The sequence below is a fragment of the Achroia grisella genome, unplaced genomic scaffold (genome assembly GCF_030625045.1).
Source record: "Achroia grisella isolate CSIRO2021 unplaced genomic scaffold, CSIRO_AGI_Agris_v1 utg903, whole genome shotgun sequence".
Lineage (NCBI taxonomy): Eukaryota > Metazoa > Arthropoda > Insecta > Lepidoptera > Pyralidae > Achroia > Achroia grisella.
In genome coordinates this window covers 2,410,650-2,427,826 of record NW_026713061.1, presented here as the reverse complement: position 1 = coordinate 2,427,826, position 17,177 = coordinate 2,410,650, and the positions used below count along the sequence as shown (strand labels likewise).

At 30.7% G+C, this 17,177-nt stretch overlaps 2 protein-coding genes across 3 annotated transcripts; one reads left to right on the top strand and one right to left on the bottom strand.

The window, feature by feature from the left end:
- Positions 1-1,419: 1,419 nt before the first annotated feature.
- On the bottom strand, positions 1,420-7,103 carry LOC131853595 (uncharacterized). Of its 2 annotated transcripts, none has more exons than XM_059204538.1 (2): positions 6,951-7,103; positions 1,420-2,798 (listed from the first exon to the last, which is right to left on the bottom strand). In XM_059204538.1, exons 1-2 carry the CDS (start codon positions 7,036-7,038, stop codon positions 1,555-1,557), a joined length of 1,332 nt encoding a protein of 443 aa, XP_059060521.1. In that variant the 5' UTR covers positions 7,039-7,103; the 3' UTR covers positions 1,420-1,554. The 2 variants fall into 2 exon arrangements, with proteins under 2 accessions (XP_059060521.1, XP_059060522.1); XM_059204539.1 differs by lacking the exon at positions 6,951-7,103 and adding an exon at positions 3,627-3,893.
- Positions 7,104-11,047: 3,944 nt separating this feature from the next.
- LOC131853566 (activating signal cointegrator 1 complex subunit 1) lies at positions 11,048-16,439 on the top strand. Its single transcript, XM_059204487.1, has 7 exons — positions 11,048-11,260; positions 12,006-12,105; positions 12,382-12,514; positions 13,293-13,421; positions 13,856-14,016; positions 14,427-14,599; positions 15,187-16,439. The coding sequence occupies exons 1-7, from the start codon at positions 11,149-11,151 to the stop codon at positions 15,492-15,494; spliced, it is 1,116 nt and encodes a 371-aa protein (XP_059060470.1). The 5' UTR covers positions 11,048-11,148; the 3' UTR covers positions 15,495-16,439.
- Positions 16,440-17,177: the final 738 nt, after the last annotated feature.

The window sequence follows — 17,177 nt, the reverse complement described above, 5'->3', positions numbered from 1 at the left end:
TTTTGCAGTGACGGAAACACCGATAATATAACATTCATTTAAATAAATTAAATCATCATCAGTTTTTGAACAGACATTTAAAGTGGTCAAAATTTTTAATGCTATATTTAGTCTACACCTATAGTACAAATTAGTGACTCGCCGCAAAATATACACTTAAGTATTCCGCAGTAATTAGTATTGTTGGATGAAAACCGCATCATTTGTCTGAAAACAATCTGTTAATTATTTATATTATCCAGAAGGATAACATACCAAAGGATTTACTGGAATTACCCTTAAATAAATTCAAAACATCTGTTAAATCATAGTTACTGAGCAAAGCCTATTACTCACCAAACGACTACGAGAATGACGATAGTGTTCATGCACGGGATTTTCATTTAATGTTAGACATAGACACCTGTATAAATCTATACATATAAATAGAATTGAGTGTCTGTTTGTAATATTGAAATAACCGTTTTTCACTACATGCATATAATCAATAAATATGGTACATACACCAAAATAACATTTTTTACAATTTTTGTCTGTTCCGTCTAATCTCTAAAACTTGACTGGCAGGTAGCTGATGTAATAAGGAGTAACTTAGGCTACTTTTATATTAGAAAAATAAAGTTAAATTCAATGGAGTTTCTACCCAGTTGCTTCTCATATGGATCTATATACTGAACTGGACGGTAGGGAAAAGTAATATAAAAAAATTGACGTTCATAAGCGGCTAAAATATCCTGAATAAAACCTAACATGAATAAAAGATTTTTTAATTCAAATTTGAAAAGGTATATACAGACACGCGACGTGTGAACGAATATATTATTTTTACATACTTGTAACATGATGTCTAATCATGTTAAAACTAATGTGTAATTTTTTATTGGAATAATGCACCTGCCGGCATAACTGTTAGCAACTGTAACGCTGGCATCAGTGAAGGATAAGATGCTAATTTTATTACCCTTCAGGTCAGACCTGTTAGGTTTTGACGAATTCACCAGGAAATTATCACGCGCGATTTACCACGCAATTCCTCATGGAAACCATTACATGAGGAATTGCGTGGTTAACTGACATGGTACATAGCGAGCAATGGTGTCATCAGTCCACAATGCCAAGAACTCAGACGGTTTCCAGGGGCTGGAGAACTAGCGGTCACTAGGCTTCATTACTTACCCTTCCCAATTTATAGATATGAATTACAGTTACAAACCTATAAGTTTTTACTGAACTCATATGTGTACAAACTTTTTTGAAATGGTATTTTGCCTCCTTCAATTAATAAAATAGTTCGAAAGATAAGGGTAATACCATTTAATAACGGAACTGAAAAAACGTTTCGCTATTTGATGTCTCTAATTAAATGTAGTATTCAATAAAAATACACTAAACATTGAACAATAATATATTACTGCATAATTAACAATAGTCAAGTCAATATATTTATAAATTATATACAAAGAAGCTTATTAATTAATCTTAATAAATTAATATCACATTTCTGGTAATGTTCATTTGAATTATATAATAATGAAATAACACTTTAAATAAGTATCATAAGAAAGCAAAAAGTAGAATGAGTAATAGTACAGATATAGGGAACAGTATATAAACAGACATTCGAGGGTGACATACTGATACTAGAATGGAAGAATCATCATCGTCATATGTTAAACCATCTCTTGTAGGCACTTCTACAATGACTAGTTCATCACTAAAAAAGCTAACATCAAACTCACATTTGGTTTTATTTATGCATACTTTTGTTTCAGACATATTTGTATATTGGAATGTTGGTTTATAAATATCAAAAATTGCATGAATGTCATTGAGAACAAAATCATTATCACTGTAAAATATATAATAAAAATATCCATCTAATAGAACATCATGTGTCACTTTCAGTGTAGTAGTTCTTTCTAAATATTTTGTGCTGTTGCACTGGATTGAAAATGGGAAAAAATTATTTATAAGAATATTATTTTGATAACACTCATGTAAATTATTTTCGAAACTGGAAACAGAACTATCTTGTGGAGATTTCATTGTATTATTAAAGGCATTTCCACCATGATGTACACCGGTATCTAGAACTGTGTTAGGATTGTGTAACTTTTTTGGAACTGTGTCTCTCTTCTTTCGTGTTGGTGATGGTGTATTAAACTGGTCCATCTTAGTTGAATTTGACATCCCTCCAAAACTCAAAACATCATCATCATCTTTATCAATCCACTCACCATTATCACTTTTATTTTCAACTATTTGTATGGATGTTTTGTTTTGATTCTCATTAGGATTTTCTAATGTTACTAATACATGTCCTTGGTTTTTTAAAGTAGGATGAGATTTCTTATATTTGTCTCCTTCTAAAATACCACAGGTATTTAATATTTTATCTCCTTTAACTACCAGTATCTTGGAGCCCTCGTAACGAGAACATGCTTTCAATTCAACACTAGCACCTTTAAACAAATAAAAACCCCAATACTCTAAGGTATCATCAGGTAATGTCATTGATTTTCTTAGTCTTATATGTTTCTTTTTATCTGATAATTCAGGTTTCCCTTTCATTTGGAATGCATTAAAACTTGTATTCATTGTTAAAGAATGCTTCTCACAAAAAACTGATGACTGACCTTTATGAATTTGTATAACATCAGAGTCCGAAATTTTATACATGACGTCTGCATATTTTATATTTCTTAAATATAATGGCAAAACTATGAGTATTGTTGGTAAAATAGTTGTCAGTATACAAAAAGTTATCACTCTTCGCGATCCATGCATTTTATCTCCATCTGGAAAATGTAAGTATGATAAGGTATGTATAATGTATATATAGTTAAAGAAAATTTTTCATCTATTCTGTAAAACTATACTGTATTGTGTGCATTATATCAAACAAATAATTTCAAAAGCTGAATAATAAGCAATTTATTATGGTAACTTATGAAGTTACCATCAAAAATTACTTATGTTTAAAAAGATAACATAGCAAATGCATATTAAAATTTCTCTTAAGGTCAGCAATATGTATCACTGCTGTCCATCATCAGTATCCTTTTTATATTATTCCTCTTCAACATAAGATATTAGAATTGTAGTGTTGGCATTTTGAAAACAACAATTTAGTGTTGTGTTAGTTAGTAGTTAGTGTTCTGTTTACTTTCTTTTAAGTATCCTTCTATTAAAATTTTATATAATCTGTTCGTACATTTTAAATAATATATGAGGTAGATCTTCAACGCAAAAAATATATTAAATAAAAACTACTATCACATACACTTGTGGAATAGAGCAAAATTTTGTAGTATTTATACAATGTAAAAAAGTACCTCAGTATAATTGTTATTCAAGGATATGTTAGGCATCAAACAAACATAATCTACATTGTGATATTCTTACAATGTAGATTATGGCTATAAAAATAAGGACAAAATTAAATTTAATAAATACTACATTTTAAATTTAATACACAAAACATCACTGATTGGAAAAACTATCATTATAGCATATTATTAACTCTATGTTCATAAAACAACTATTTGATAATAAAACATTACATTACTAAATACCATATATGAGTGAAAATAAAATACGAATTAGTCTCAAGTACAAGTACTTACATGACCTAATAATCCAGTATTACTTTATACAGCCGTGTTCTTTTTATATAATAGTGTGCAGAAATTGTGAGTAACGTACATATTTATTTTTATATGATTGATCACTTTGATGAGTTACAAAATTTAAAATTGTTTACTATACAAATAAATAGCGACTGCAAACAGTAAAAAAAAATTATAAGCGTAAATCTACAGCTGAGCGTTCCATAATACAAATTAAGTGAACTAGTTCACGGGTCTTTTGCTATTTAGTTCTTTTGTTAACATACAAAACATCTTGCTAAAAAAAATTAAAACATATTTGCGAACATATAAATCTCGATGCTGATTAGCCTTTTTTCGACCAAAAAAAGCGTACGAAAGAAGTTCGCAAGAGACCCGAGAATTAAATTGACAGATCCCAATCGCGAACTATTATCCGCAAGACTAAAAAGATTTATGAAGTTAAGTTATTAATTAAGTATTTAACCCAGTAATGAGTATATCATTACTGGGTTAAATACTCTCTAACTTACGTTTGTTGAAGTAGGTGTGACCAGAATATGTAATTATTCGTAAAAAAGTATAAAAATTATCTTACAAACATGGAGTTATTACACTATCCACAGATTAGGGTTGTATCATAATTATCTTAATCTTAATAACATTTTAAACGTGGATATTTGTAAGTATAGATGTTTGTTACTTTTTTACGCTAAAAACTACTGAACGGTTTTTGATGAAAATTTACAGTAATATAGCTTTCGCATCAGAATAACACAAAGGCTATATTTTTATTGAAATTTTTATACTGAAATTTAACGCGGGTGAAATCACTGGCAAGCTAGTATATTATAAGTCCGTATGATCGTGTATTTACAAGCTATTATTAATATGTTATATATGCCTTCACTAACTATTTGGCTCCGTATTTCACGACAAAAATTTTCAAAGCGCTAAATAAAGTGCTTAAGGGGGTCTTCCTATGCGATGGGTTGAAAAAATCGATTTTTTTTTTCATAAATTGCTCCCTTAACATGTCTAGAATAAGGTAGTAAAGCGATTTTAGAAAATTCGAAGTCGTTTTAAAGATACAGCAGGTAAAAGAAAGAGCGGTTCGGAGCGGTGAATATAAGTTAGAGACCGAATATATTGTACCGTCGGCTTTATACCTGGCCTCCCTTTATTAATATATTTGTTTATACAAGTTTAGACACGTTTCTACAGACTTAAACAGAAATTTCTATTGTTATAATATTTTACCGAAGTTATTTTAGTCTTGGTTGAACACGAAGAGAGCAACAATTATAAATTATTTTTTTTCATAATGAGTGGACAAAGGATTTTTGAGTATTTTCTTCTGATGAAAACCCTCAGCATCAATTTTGTCCAGAAGGCGAATAAAGTTGGTGTAAATGGCGTAAGGCTTAAGCTAATAATGAACTGGACCAATTTCATCACGATAAACCACCTCTAATTCCGCAAGTCCAAGAAGCTATCAAACCGGTTTTCGAAGATTTATCGAAAGACGAATTATTAATTCGTTGTTTAGGAGCAGAGACACAAAACAATAACAAATCTTTGAATTCTTTGATTTGGACTTTCGCTCTTAAACATCTTCATTCTGGTCCCAAAGTTGTTGAAATTGCTAGCTACTTAGCAGTTATTATCTTTAATGAAGGTTTTCAAGGTATTTTAAAAGTTATGTCGATTATGGGATGCCCTGTTGGTCGTGAAGCCCAAGCGTATGTTGAGAAACGGGATGAAAAGCGAATCTTACGTAAAGCGGCGCGTAAGTATTCGTTAAACAAGCCAGGATTGACTCAAGAGCTGAACAATCTATATTTAAAAGAGTTTCACGAGGAAGAGGAAGGAATACTCTATATATGCATCGCCGATTGAGAGTAAGTTGATATTTTAATAGTTTTTAACGGACTTGAAACTTTAAACGCGTTTTTCTCAAAACTGTGTTTTTCAAACTTTCCTCCATTGTATCTCAGAAACGAGAGACCGAATTACTTGAAATTTACAGGGCACACTCAATATATGCAAACGCATGGAATGAACTATTATCAATAGAAATTTTCAAAACTTCGATTTTTTTATAGCAAAAAACAAAAAAAAAAAACGCCTAATTTGCAACTTTTATTTCAAATGTCTATCAAAAATCCAATTTTTTTTATATTCATTTGATTATAGGTCATTCCGTGACCGCCTACAAATTAAAACGCCGTTTTTTTTTTTTTTTTTCAGATAAGCCGATCAGCCGGAATCGTGGAGGAAGTGGGAGCTCTTTTTTTCGAGGCGGGGGTGTTCAGAGCGCTGTAACTCTATTTTGACTGAATATTTTTAGCTGAAATTTTATATTTATACTGTCCAAATATGTGTTAATAAATGATAAAAAACTTGAAACTCTAAATATTTACTGGTCGTAGAAAAAAAATCCTAAAATATCCCTAAAAAACAGGCCGTCACATAGGAAGACCCCCATAATTATTTTATATATAGGCACACATGTAAAATAAATGTATAAATGATATCTCATCGAATATTAATATATTTATATGGAATCGGTATATTTGTTAAGTCACTAAAGGATTTAATAAATGACATAATATTTTTGAGGGAGCGTGAATATAATTAGAGTGCGAATATATTGATGTGGACGAAATTGCGAGCAAAACCAATTTAATTTAATTTAAACTCATGACTTGCGTACTATCTCTAATGAGTTAATAACTATGTTAGTTACAATTCTAATTCTATTTTTCCTATAATACACACATATTTATGTCTAATTTACAGATTTATTATTCTATTTACAGATTTTTGTTATTTTTATCATAAGTGTACCTGAACACTATATAAGTAAATAAAATTGAGAAACAATTTAAAAATGCATAGATACATCCATTTCATACGCCACCTAGTTAGTAGATCCATTGTTCAAAATTCATGTTCTTTCGTTGTCCCACTTTCTTGTATTTAATTCAACATCTTCATTTGGATTAAAATTGTAGCAAATCACATCTTTTAGCATAGTAAAATTGTAGCACACAAATCTTTTCATATTTATAACGGTGTTCTTTTTTGTTACTTAAGCTAAATATAGTGCAGTGAAAATTATTAAAATGTCAATATTACTTACCATTGTATATGCGTCATATTAGTCATAATGCGACTAAAATAGTAACTAGTAAACAGTATATTTTAGTCGCATTATGACCAATATCGAAAATTATATTTATTTTATCAAATACCGACGATGCATTTAATCTTTATATATGTCCTTCTTTATAAGCTATAGTACGTGCACTAGTAAAGAAATGTTTTTAATAGACTTACCATGATTGTCCTTATTCTGAACGAGAGAGTATTGGTAGTTTGGATTATAGTACATACTGGTTGATCTCTGTATATTTGGTTTATTCATTGTTTTTGTTGGCTTTCCATATAGACTCACCAAAAAATCAAACGTAACTAAAGTCTGGCTGTTATGAAATCAGCTATAATACTAAATAATAACAATAGTAGATGTCTAATGGTCATGAGATACGCTTATCACGCATATCAGTCTAGTAGCATTATTTGCTCAAAATAAACGAATTCGTGTAAATAAACCATTCCGACTTCTAGCAATTATCAAGTAAGCTGTTAAAATGAAACTAATTGAAAAAATAAATAGATTAGCACATATAATCCAAATACTAAAACTGAAAACAAAATTTATTTTGCAATGTGCAATGTGCACAAAATTCCTGTATTGTGTAGCTGGAGAATTTATTTATAAAATTTAATATTCAGTGTGTTAATCTAGACAGTGTAAACCCTACCTACCTAAATTTCATTCACTATTTAAGCGTCATTGGGTAACATATATCTATTCAGTACTACCCAGTACTATGGTAAATAGAATTAGATAACTTTAAAAAGGCAACTATCTATTACTATGTAATATTATGTTATCTGTGCTATTACCGACAAACACGGATATAAAATCATTTGTTTTTTATTTCACAAAAATGTTCTAAGCCGGACAAGGTTAGAATGGACACGATAAACAAACCATCTAAATACTTAGTTAAAACGGAATTTATCGTGTCTATATGTATATGAAATTAATTATAATTGTGGTCTTAATTTTGCTAGCCTGATCATTTAAAAAAGACATCTGTTACCATCAACAGCCAGCAAGTCATGCTTCAGCAGATTTCAGTGTCGTCTAGTTTTTGAGAGTTAGATTACGACCAAATTATATACCTATTTAATAATTATGATTGTACCTTGAAGTAGTTAAACATATAAATAGCAAACATTAAATCCAATTATATTTCATAATATAAAATAAATGTTGTAGACTAAATAACTTTATATAAAAAATAAACTTTATAATTATGTTAAAAAATAAATTATTATATATATTTTTTAATACAAGATGTAACTTCTGATTTAACCATGTCAGCTCTACTTATAAGTGCAATGTACCTATATATAAGAAAAAGAAGAAGTTCATGGTGTTCGTATATCGTTGCTGCTGCCGCCCTATGACACACCACATTTTTATTTTCATCTCAGTGGTGACTAATATAGTTTAGTATAGAAAATCCTTTATTCAAATATACTTAAATTAAGCACTTTTGAATAGTCATCAGAAATTTTGTATTTTCCGTTTATTAGGACAGTTGTCTTCTCATAAGAAGAATGAGCAGGAAACTTGTGTGTTGCTCTTTTCAAAGATCGTTGTAACTTTACATTTATAAGTCGAAACGTGTCAAATCAGACTACTAACTAGCACTACTTTATTAGGGTCAAATATAAATACACAATTTAAGAAGCTTAAATAAGTCGTAGTGATTAGACCAGATCAGTCTAGCAGCACTCGTTCACGAGAATGACGTATGAGCCAGAAAACACTGTGTTCGACCTCTATTAAAAAAATAATATAAAATTACACTATATATCGTATAAAGTTACTTAACCATTTGTATTAGGTACATAATATTATTTGCGTGTGTTATCTACATCGATAACACATAATTTTCTGATGTCGTAAAAAGATTATATTTTTATCTTACGCTTGCTTTTATCGACACACTCGCGCTCCATATTTAGTCTTATTACATATTATACTGAAAGTTATAAATAGAATCTTCCTTCAACGTTTTTAATGTATGAATAACATTCTATCTAGTACTCAGTACTGTCAAGAAACAATTCATTTAAGTATTATCATTTAAGCGTTGTATCTTCATATAGTTTGTGAGTAACCAAACCAAACAAGAATTGTTAGTAATGTGGACTAATACCACCATAACTAGTAATGTACTACATCAGGTGATATTCATCCAGGCGGTTCCCCCTGAAAAATCCCCGTGTTAAATTCCTGGTGATGTGTATGATGAAATATTTAGCGTTCCATTGTATCTGCCTATCTCAATTGTAGACAAGCATGGCGTTAAGCGATCACCCAACTCGTGATACCAAAAAAACACTGTGGAAATAGACCCAGGTTTCGTTTGAGAGTTTTCATTAGGAATTAGATATTGACAATACATTTTAATTAACAATAAAATAACAAAAATATTGTTGTAATTTAGAAAGATCTACAACAACATATTTCATTATAATATAATTTTAGGTGGTTTAACATTAACTTGAATATTGAAAACGCAATGAGTCAAGTTGGGGAGTTCACCCCATAGTGACAAACATAGCATAATAACTATATAAGGCGTCGACACACGTAATATCTCCATAGTTTATGGTGTCAAGTCTTGAAAAACTATGTTATAATCACATACTATGATGCTGCCTACTTATTTCTTTAAGATCCGTGCCTTTTGTGGAGTCTGGTCGAGGTTTTTTGCGTATATTTATTTCTTTAAGATCCGTGCCTTTTGTCGTCTTTTTTGCGTATATTTACCGAGAAATCTACATTTCTAATGGTGGTGTGTATTCATTATTGCTACGAATAAAATAGTTCGTAGATCTTTCGCTCTTTAGTTCTTTCACAACTATATGTATAAGTTCTTTCACTAAAACGATGTGTTGCAATTATTCAATATGCAATATGATAAGAAATCAGATAGACCTGTATCATATTCAAATCACTGTAGAAATTGTACGTAACATTTAAAATAAGCTTTGTAAGGGGAAATACCCAAATACCTAAACGACATTTACATTAACATTATAAATAGACATACGATTATATTTCTTGCTTTATTGTAACGCTATCATACAGGTACATTGTGTATTATAATTATTTAAATAATTCTATGGATCATCTGTTCCTTAGAAACTATTCATACCTTTAATTTCATGAAAGTGATAATTGTTGAGATTATTATTTTACTACATTAACATTAATTAATGATTTTAATTCAAGTGTTAATCTTTCTTTAATATATTTGAATCGTTGTGAGTAGGAAATTGCTAATTAAGTGTATTGTACAATATTATCTGGAGAAACACTGAAGCATAATATTATATTATGTGGAATTGTGAGTATAATAGTACATAATAACAATTTAATTCTAATTACCACGTTTCGTACCTACCGTTTCTTATCTAACTGGAATGGCTAACAAGCTGGATCTGATGGATCCATCTTAGCCGTAGCTATATAATTGACTCAAACCACGAACTCACATCACCATGTATTGTGACGCCTGCATCAACAATTATGTCGTGCCAGGCTGGAGAACTAATTCATAACATGTAATTTAACTGCAATAACTCACCGTTGAATCGTTACACAGCTTAAAAAGCTGGAAAGCGGCTGAAATTTGAGAAACAATTATCCACGTATTCTGTCTCGATATATTTTATTTTAGTTACATTTCAAAATGTAATATCAAGAATGGCTTATGAACATTGGTAAACGTCGCCTATTCGAATAGAAAGAATAAAATTATAATATTATTTGTGTTTTAAATCAGTCACCCGACTTTTAGTGTAGTCTGACATTAGACGCATTCACTCTACTAAAGAGAACTAAACTATGCGTAATCATAACTATGATCTAAAAGAGATCCCTTTATTTCACGTATTAGTTAAATCAAAATATGAAATTAATTTCTACATCACGAAATATTTAGAGATACTTTCTAATCAACCTTTTTTGCTCATAATCCTAATTTATTGATATGATGAAGTCATCTATTTCATATCATCATTGCTAATATTATAATCGATTTTATCCGAAACATAACATCGATTTTGAGACATCGATGTTGACGATGTTGACCATTATAACCCTATTGATGAATGTCAAAAAAATAAAAAAGTAAATATATGTTTATATTTATTGAAATTAATTATAATTAGAAACATTTCTAATACAGAATTAACATAATTAGTAAAATACAGTTTTAATTATTTATAAATATTTCATTTCAGTCTGACGTCTGTACATTAGTGGCCAAGAAACCTACATAATATGTACTATAAGAGATAGTGCCAATGTTTTTTTGATATTTAATATATTTTATTTACATTTTTACAAATAAGATATTATTTATTATATAAATGTCTTAAAAAGATGGCTAATGTTGTTAGACCAGAATTAATATGGATAGAAGGTAGATGTTACAGAACAAACGGACCTACTATGGAGACAACAGTATTTCAAGAACACGATTTGTATGAAGATGGTAATTTTTTACTTGTTCATAACATTTATTATAAACTAGGTTTTGTTTTCTATCTGTCGCTACTCTTACGTCAATGTCAATTGTTTCAAAAATAATCTAATTAAAATATAAGTAAAATATAAGTATTCATACAATAATAACCCCTTTAACCCACCTCCTATAAGTTTTTGCGATTAAAACCCAGATACCTATATGATAATACATCATTATAGATTTTTGTTATGCTTAAACCACAAAAAAAGAAACTTTACTTCTCACTTTCGAATTTATAACCATCTGTTAGTAATGGGAACTAATGGGTAGCAATAAACATCCGGTTGACCTCCACATGGTTGTGCTGCAAATTATTCTGGTGAATTTAATTTGGTGGCCTAACAAACTCAACATCTTCATCTAATAATTTTCCATCAGTGCCCTGCTGGTATAAGCTGTGTGCTCAGGCAGGTGCAACACTCATAATTTGTGGATAAATAAACAAATAGAACACATTATGATTTTTTAATTTATCTATATAAATTCTAATATATTCTTTTTGTTAAACTTTTCTGTTTTATTGGGGCTATGGTTTACTCAGGTTGATATGCCAGTTATAACAAACAGTGTTTAAATGTATGTTATTTAAAACCCAGTTTTACTATATTACCATGTTACTATCTTGAGCTTCTATATTTTTTTACACTACTATCAAAAATTATGATTGTCATCCTATATGGATGACAATCATGTGAGGGTGTCTCTGTTTCAGATGTGACATTTTCTGAACCTGATAATGATGAGGAACAGGATGACTTTGAAGTAGTCATGATTGATAACAATAGGTACTCTACAAGTATGCATGTAGCTAAGTAAGTACTGAATTAGCATAACCATTTTGCAATTGTCTGTTTATGTGTATCAATAGGATATTACTAGGCATCTACTTGCCAGCAGTCTAATGATACTGACAGTTATGTTTATTATTTCCCAGTGCAATAGTCAAGAGTTACTGTAATGTTTCCTTTAGTGAGTATTGTATAAGTAGTATGGATATGTTGACTATACTTAGATATGTATAAATTATACTTATGTCATTGTGTTTATTTTTTTATTAATGTTTAATTATTAATTTAATTTTCTTTCAGTCACTATTTTGGATCAATCATTGGCAAAAAAGGTGCTACCAAAATGAGAATAGAACGAGACACCCATACTAATATTAAAATACCAAGGCAAGGTCAAACTGGTGATATTCTGATATATGGATCTAGTGCTTCTGTAAGAATAGTATACTGATATCTGTTTGTGACTTCACTTGAGAATTATTTGTAATTATAAATTAGGTTAAAGATTCTAACATAATCTGAAAGGAATAAGGGAAAGATGGCATTATGGTTCCTCATGTGCCTACTTGTGGTGCTAAGTGTTGACAGTAATATTGTCAACACTTAGCACTCTTCCATTTGTTTACGTCTCTACATAAACTTAAAATTTAATTCCAGTAAAAACTCAACAGTCCACATTGTGACTCCTCAATGAGTGTATGCATCACTAATAAGCATACGGCCCATGTGATGGTAACCATTGGGTATCATGTGTGCATTGCCGACACTTAAGAAATCTTCTTGAAAAACCCCAGCTTTGTACCACAGGATCAAATAAACATTCTTATTTAGTATAATGATTCCGTCTGTATACTTATTACTTAGATAGTACGCAAACAAATAAATGAACTACAATGCTGCAGTGGTGAGGTCGTAACCAACAAGCTACACACTTATCCTATCATTCGGTATTAGGTAGCGCTGAAATATCTTCACTAATTCAGTAGATTGAAATAGCAATGGGATAGCAGAACTCAGATATGCTATAATTTGCTGCTAGGAAGTTGGTTTTATATATATATATAGCTATAACTATTCATTAAAGTCTGACTGTAGGGCACTGATGAGTGCTTTCTAACACCATTCTAACCATAAACTTTATACATGTTATATGGACATGTATATGATAAAACAAAAAGTGAGTCAAATTCAATATATAATTTACTTTCTAGAACGTAAAAGCTGCAAGAAGGAGAATTAATATAATTGTGATATCATCCAGATCGAAACAGAAGTTTACACATTTTATTTCAATACCAGTCAAGTCACCAGATATTATAAAAAATTTTGAAAGTTTCAAGGTAATACTAATTATTATTACTAGTACTTCTACTTTACTAGGTAGCATTAACTTTATTATAATTGTTATAATTTATTAATTATATTGTATTTACTAGTAATCGGCCCCAGCTTCACATGGGCCAACATTTGTTGTTGCAAAATGAATATTTTTTTACACATTTTCAATTACTGCTCCTTCTATTGATCGTAGCGTGATGTTGATTATCAGTTGAACCGGATATTACCTCGGGTAAAACAGGGTAATAAAATAACATAGAAACTTTATTTGACTTAACTTTAATATTGGTATAGATTTGTATTGCAGAATATCATAAAATATGACAACATACTTTAGATTGGTTTACATTCTCTGGTTTGTAATTAGACAGTAATATAACTTACTTTGTCCTATAAATATTGGAATTTAACAATTATTAATATATTTTATATTTAGGAAATCACTCTCCGCGAGTGTCCTAGCAAAGGTTTAGAAGAAAGTTTATTTATCAAACCAGACAAACTACATATTACTGTAGGTATTATGTGTTTGATGGATAATGAAGAAAGATTGCATGTCTCTAAGCTCCTGACAGAAGCTAAAGATACCATTATTATGTAAGTATTTTTTTCTTTGTTTAGCAGCGAGCAGGTGTGTTATTACAGTGTATTTAATAAATAATAATTCGAGAGATTGCGATAGCCTCATTCAGGTTTGATTCAAATTAACCCGGCAAAATCTGAGTCATGTCAAATGTTGCGTTCACTACAACATCGACAACTGACATTGAACAATTAACAATATTTCTGACTACCTATCCCATCTGTAATATGAATATATATATATTTAAAATGTAATAGTAAACCTGGATATAATAAACAGCGCCATCTAGAATATGATGCGGGAATTCGAACTCGCAATTATCGGAAGATGACACAGGCTGTGCTTAAAGATATATATTTTAGCTATTGTAATTAAAACATTACAATGTTTTTGTTTTAATTATAATGTGGGACATAAATTTTAGGCCCTTGATTCGGGAACATTTGCCATTACGAATACGTCTGAAAGGCACATCGTACATGAATGATGATCCGCGGGCGGTGCACGTCCTTTACGCCCTTGTACAAGAAGAGGATGCTACTCCTGGATTGCTGCAAAATTTAACGGATGAATTGTTTAAAATATTTCATAAAGCGGGTAAAGAGTATGAATTTTATTAAGTACCTTCACTTCTTTGTTTATGAACCAATTACATTGTAAAAATGATATCGGTTAAGCTGCTGAAATCAATCTGCATAAATTAACAGATAAATAGATAATATTTCATAACATGTTTTAGAAACAGGCACACGACAGGTCCGTTCAGTTACCTGCGCGGGCTGTTCAATAATGCCTTTTTTAATTGAGTCACTACTCAGGAAAATTATTGTATTGTACTACTGTACAATACTCCAATAAGAACTATCCGTCCTTGAAAATTGAATGCTTTACGATGTACGTATTATGCACTAACTTTTAAAAAAACCGCGACACGCGATCTAAGCAATTTGACTTGTACCTTCTTGGACCAGAAGAAAAAACTGATTTGCCCTTCAGTGGGTGAGAAGCTAGGTACACCCATATACGAGATGTATATGATAATTTCTTACGTAGGCAACGTGATGAGAAATATGTTAAACTTATGAATGAGAATGTTTTATATTTTCTTTTATCCATGATTTTATTTAATTTGTAACTAAATCCAACTCACGATACTTTTAAACGGATTTTTACATTTTTTACAGGCTTTATGGAAAAAGAGTTTGGCAGGGATCATGTGAAAATGCATGTGACATTACTCAACACCAGGTACAGAAGTCGATCATCAGAAACAAGCAGTTATGCATCAGGAGATGTTAGGAGGCATATGAGAAATCCAAGAATCAGTTTTGACGGTTCCGCTATCTTAGAAAAGTTTGCAGATTATGATTTTGGCTTAGCGGAACTAGAAACTATACATCTCTCACAGGCCCACACCTTAGGTCCAGACGGGTATTATCAACCTACTTGTGTAATTTCTTGTAATGACGGTCTCAATAGTCTAGCGGTTTAGACCACCGCTTTACTTTCTATAGTCGTCGGTTCGATATCTCACACGGTACAAATATTAACGGGTATAATTGTTTGTATCGGTTTGGATGTTTCTATAAATATATTATTATTAATAGTATGTATTTAAAAAATATGAATTTTAGTATTTCTATTAGTTTTATAGTATCCAGTACACAAGCTCTGCTTAGTTTGGAACTAGATGGTTCTGTGTGAGGTGTATAGGTTTTTTATTATCGTTATTATTTTAATAATAAAACATTTGATGTAAAAAAGTACTAATAATAAAGTATATTTATTTAATTTATTTGGTAATGTGGACTGTGGTGAGTGAGGTGCACCATTGCATCAGCTTGACCTCCACGCGGTTACCCCTGGAAACCATCGTGATAAATTCCTCGTAATTTGGTCACAATAGACCAACTGATATGACCTCGTGCATATCTTGTCATCCTCCACTGGTGCTTCGCCAAATCGCCAGCATCAATCTTTAGCTTAGGCGGGTGCTCCATTCCATTATCAAAAATGATTAAGATATAACTATTATTATATAGGTACCTAACAACTTGTCTATTACTGGGATCGCAGTTGTTAATCCTGGGATAATATTAATCTAATAAGTATCTAAGCTTATTCAAGTTTCTAGTTGAACGACCTTTATTGGTTAGTTTAGGGGCCACACGGGGTTTTCGGTATAAAAGAATTAAGCCATGTATTAGTAATTTCATGCATTATACGTGACGCATGCCTGTTGTACCCATAAATTATAGTAGGTAAGTAAATACAAATTATATAAAACAAAAATATCAATCTAATTGACAGAATTAAATTAATAAATTCTAGGATCAAACCTAATTTGGAATAGTTTTGGAGGTACTAAGCAAAAGAGCTGATTGTCTATTTTTTTTTTAAATAATCCAGCTTATTTCCAGAATATTTATCATTTCAGTTATGTCACAGATAACATAATATTACATACAGATACCCCATCCCATACAAGAAAATGGTTCCTTCCTAACTCGGGCTATTCTTCGGGCTATTTTATTTCGCCACCGTAGCCGCTAGATGTCGCTAGATCTGAAGCAGTTCGGATTACTAGTGGGTGCTTAGTAACAAAGCATGAAAATAGATGGCAGTCAATTCAGTCTACATGACATCTGTTTTGCAAAGATATGTATATAATAGATATGTAGGTAACTGTATCGTGTACCTCATTAGGGACGATTCAAGATTCAATGTAAATGTGTAGGTATAATATCGTTAGCCGACACTCTGCAGATATGGCTTATGTGCCAATGTATATACCTATTATGTTATGGTTTATTTTACATTCCATGCCTATTTTTTTGATATGTTGTAACGCGTCTGCGCTATACGTATAGCCTGATTTTGATACGTTTATACTCGTACGTATCAAAATCGGGATTTTTTATTTTAATCATTATACATATGTATGAGACTGATTTTAGCTACAATTAATTTACTGGTATATACCTCATGTATTCTACGATGTACCCCTCTTTTACCTAATGAGAATTCCGCTATATCTTATATATAAATTTTGTATCACAGTGTTAGTTGCCATATTTCTCCCACATTTTGATGAAATTTGATATGTATACATGCCAGGTCTGAGGTAGGGTTGTTATCTATTTTTTATACCCCTAAGTCATAGGGGTGGCCTACC

Coding starts and splice junctions, on each gene's coding strand:
- LOC131853566 (XM_059204487.1), top strand. CDS start 11,149: ATGGCTAATGTTGTTAGACCAGAATTAATATGGATAGAAGGTAGATGT. Junction 11,261..12,005: donor ACACGATTTGTATGAAGATG/GTAATTTTTTAC, acceptor TCTCTGTTTCAG/ATGTGACATTTTCTGAACCT. Junction 14,600..15,186: donor TAAAATATTTCATAAAGCGG/GTAAAGAGTATG, acceptor CATTTTTTACAG/GCTTTATGGAAAAAGAGTTT.
- LOC131853595 (XM_059204538.1), bottom strand. CDS start 7,038: ATGAATAAACCAAATATACAGAGATCAACCAGTATGTACTATAATCCA. Junction 2,799..6,950: donor TCAGAATAAGGACAATCATG/GTAAGTCTATTA, acceptor TACATTTTCCAG/ATGGAGATAAAATGCATGGA.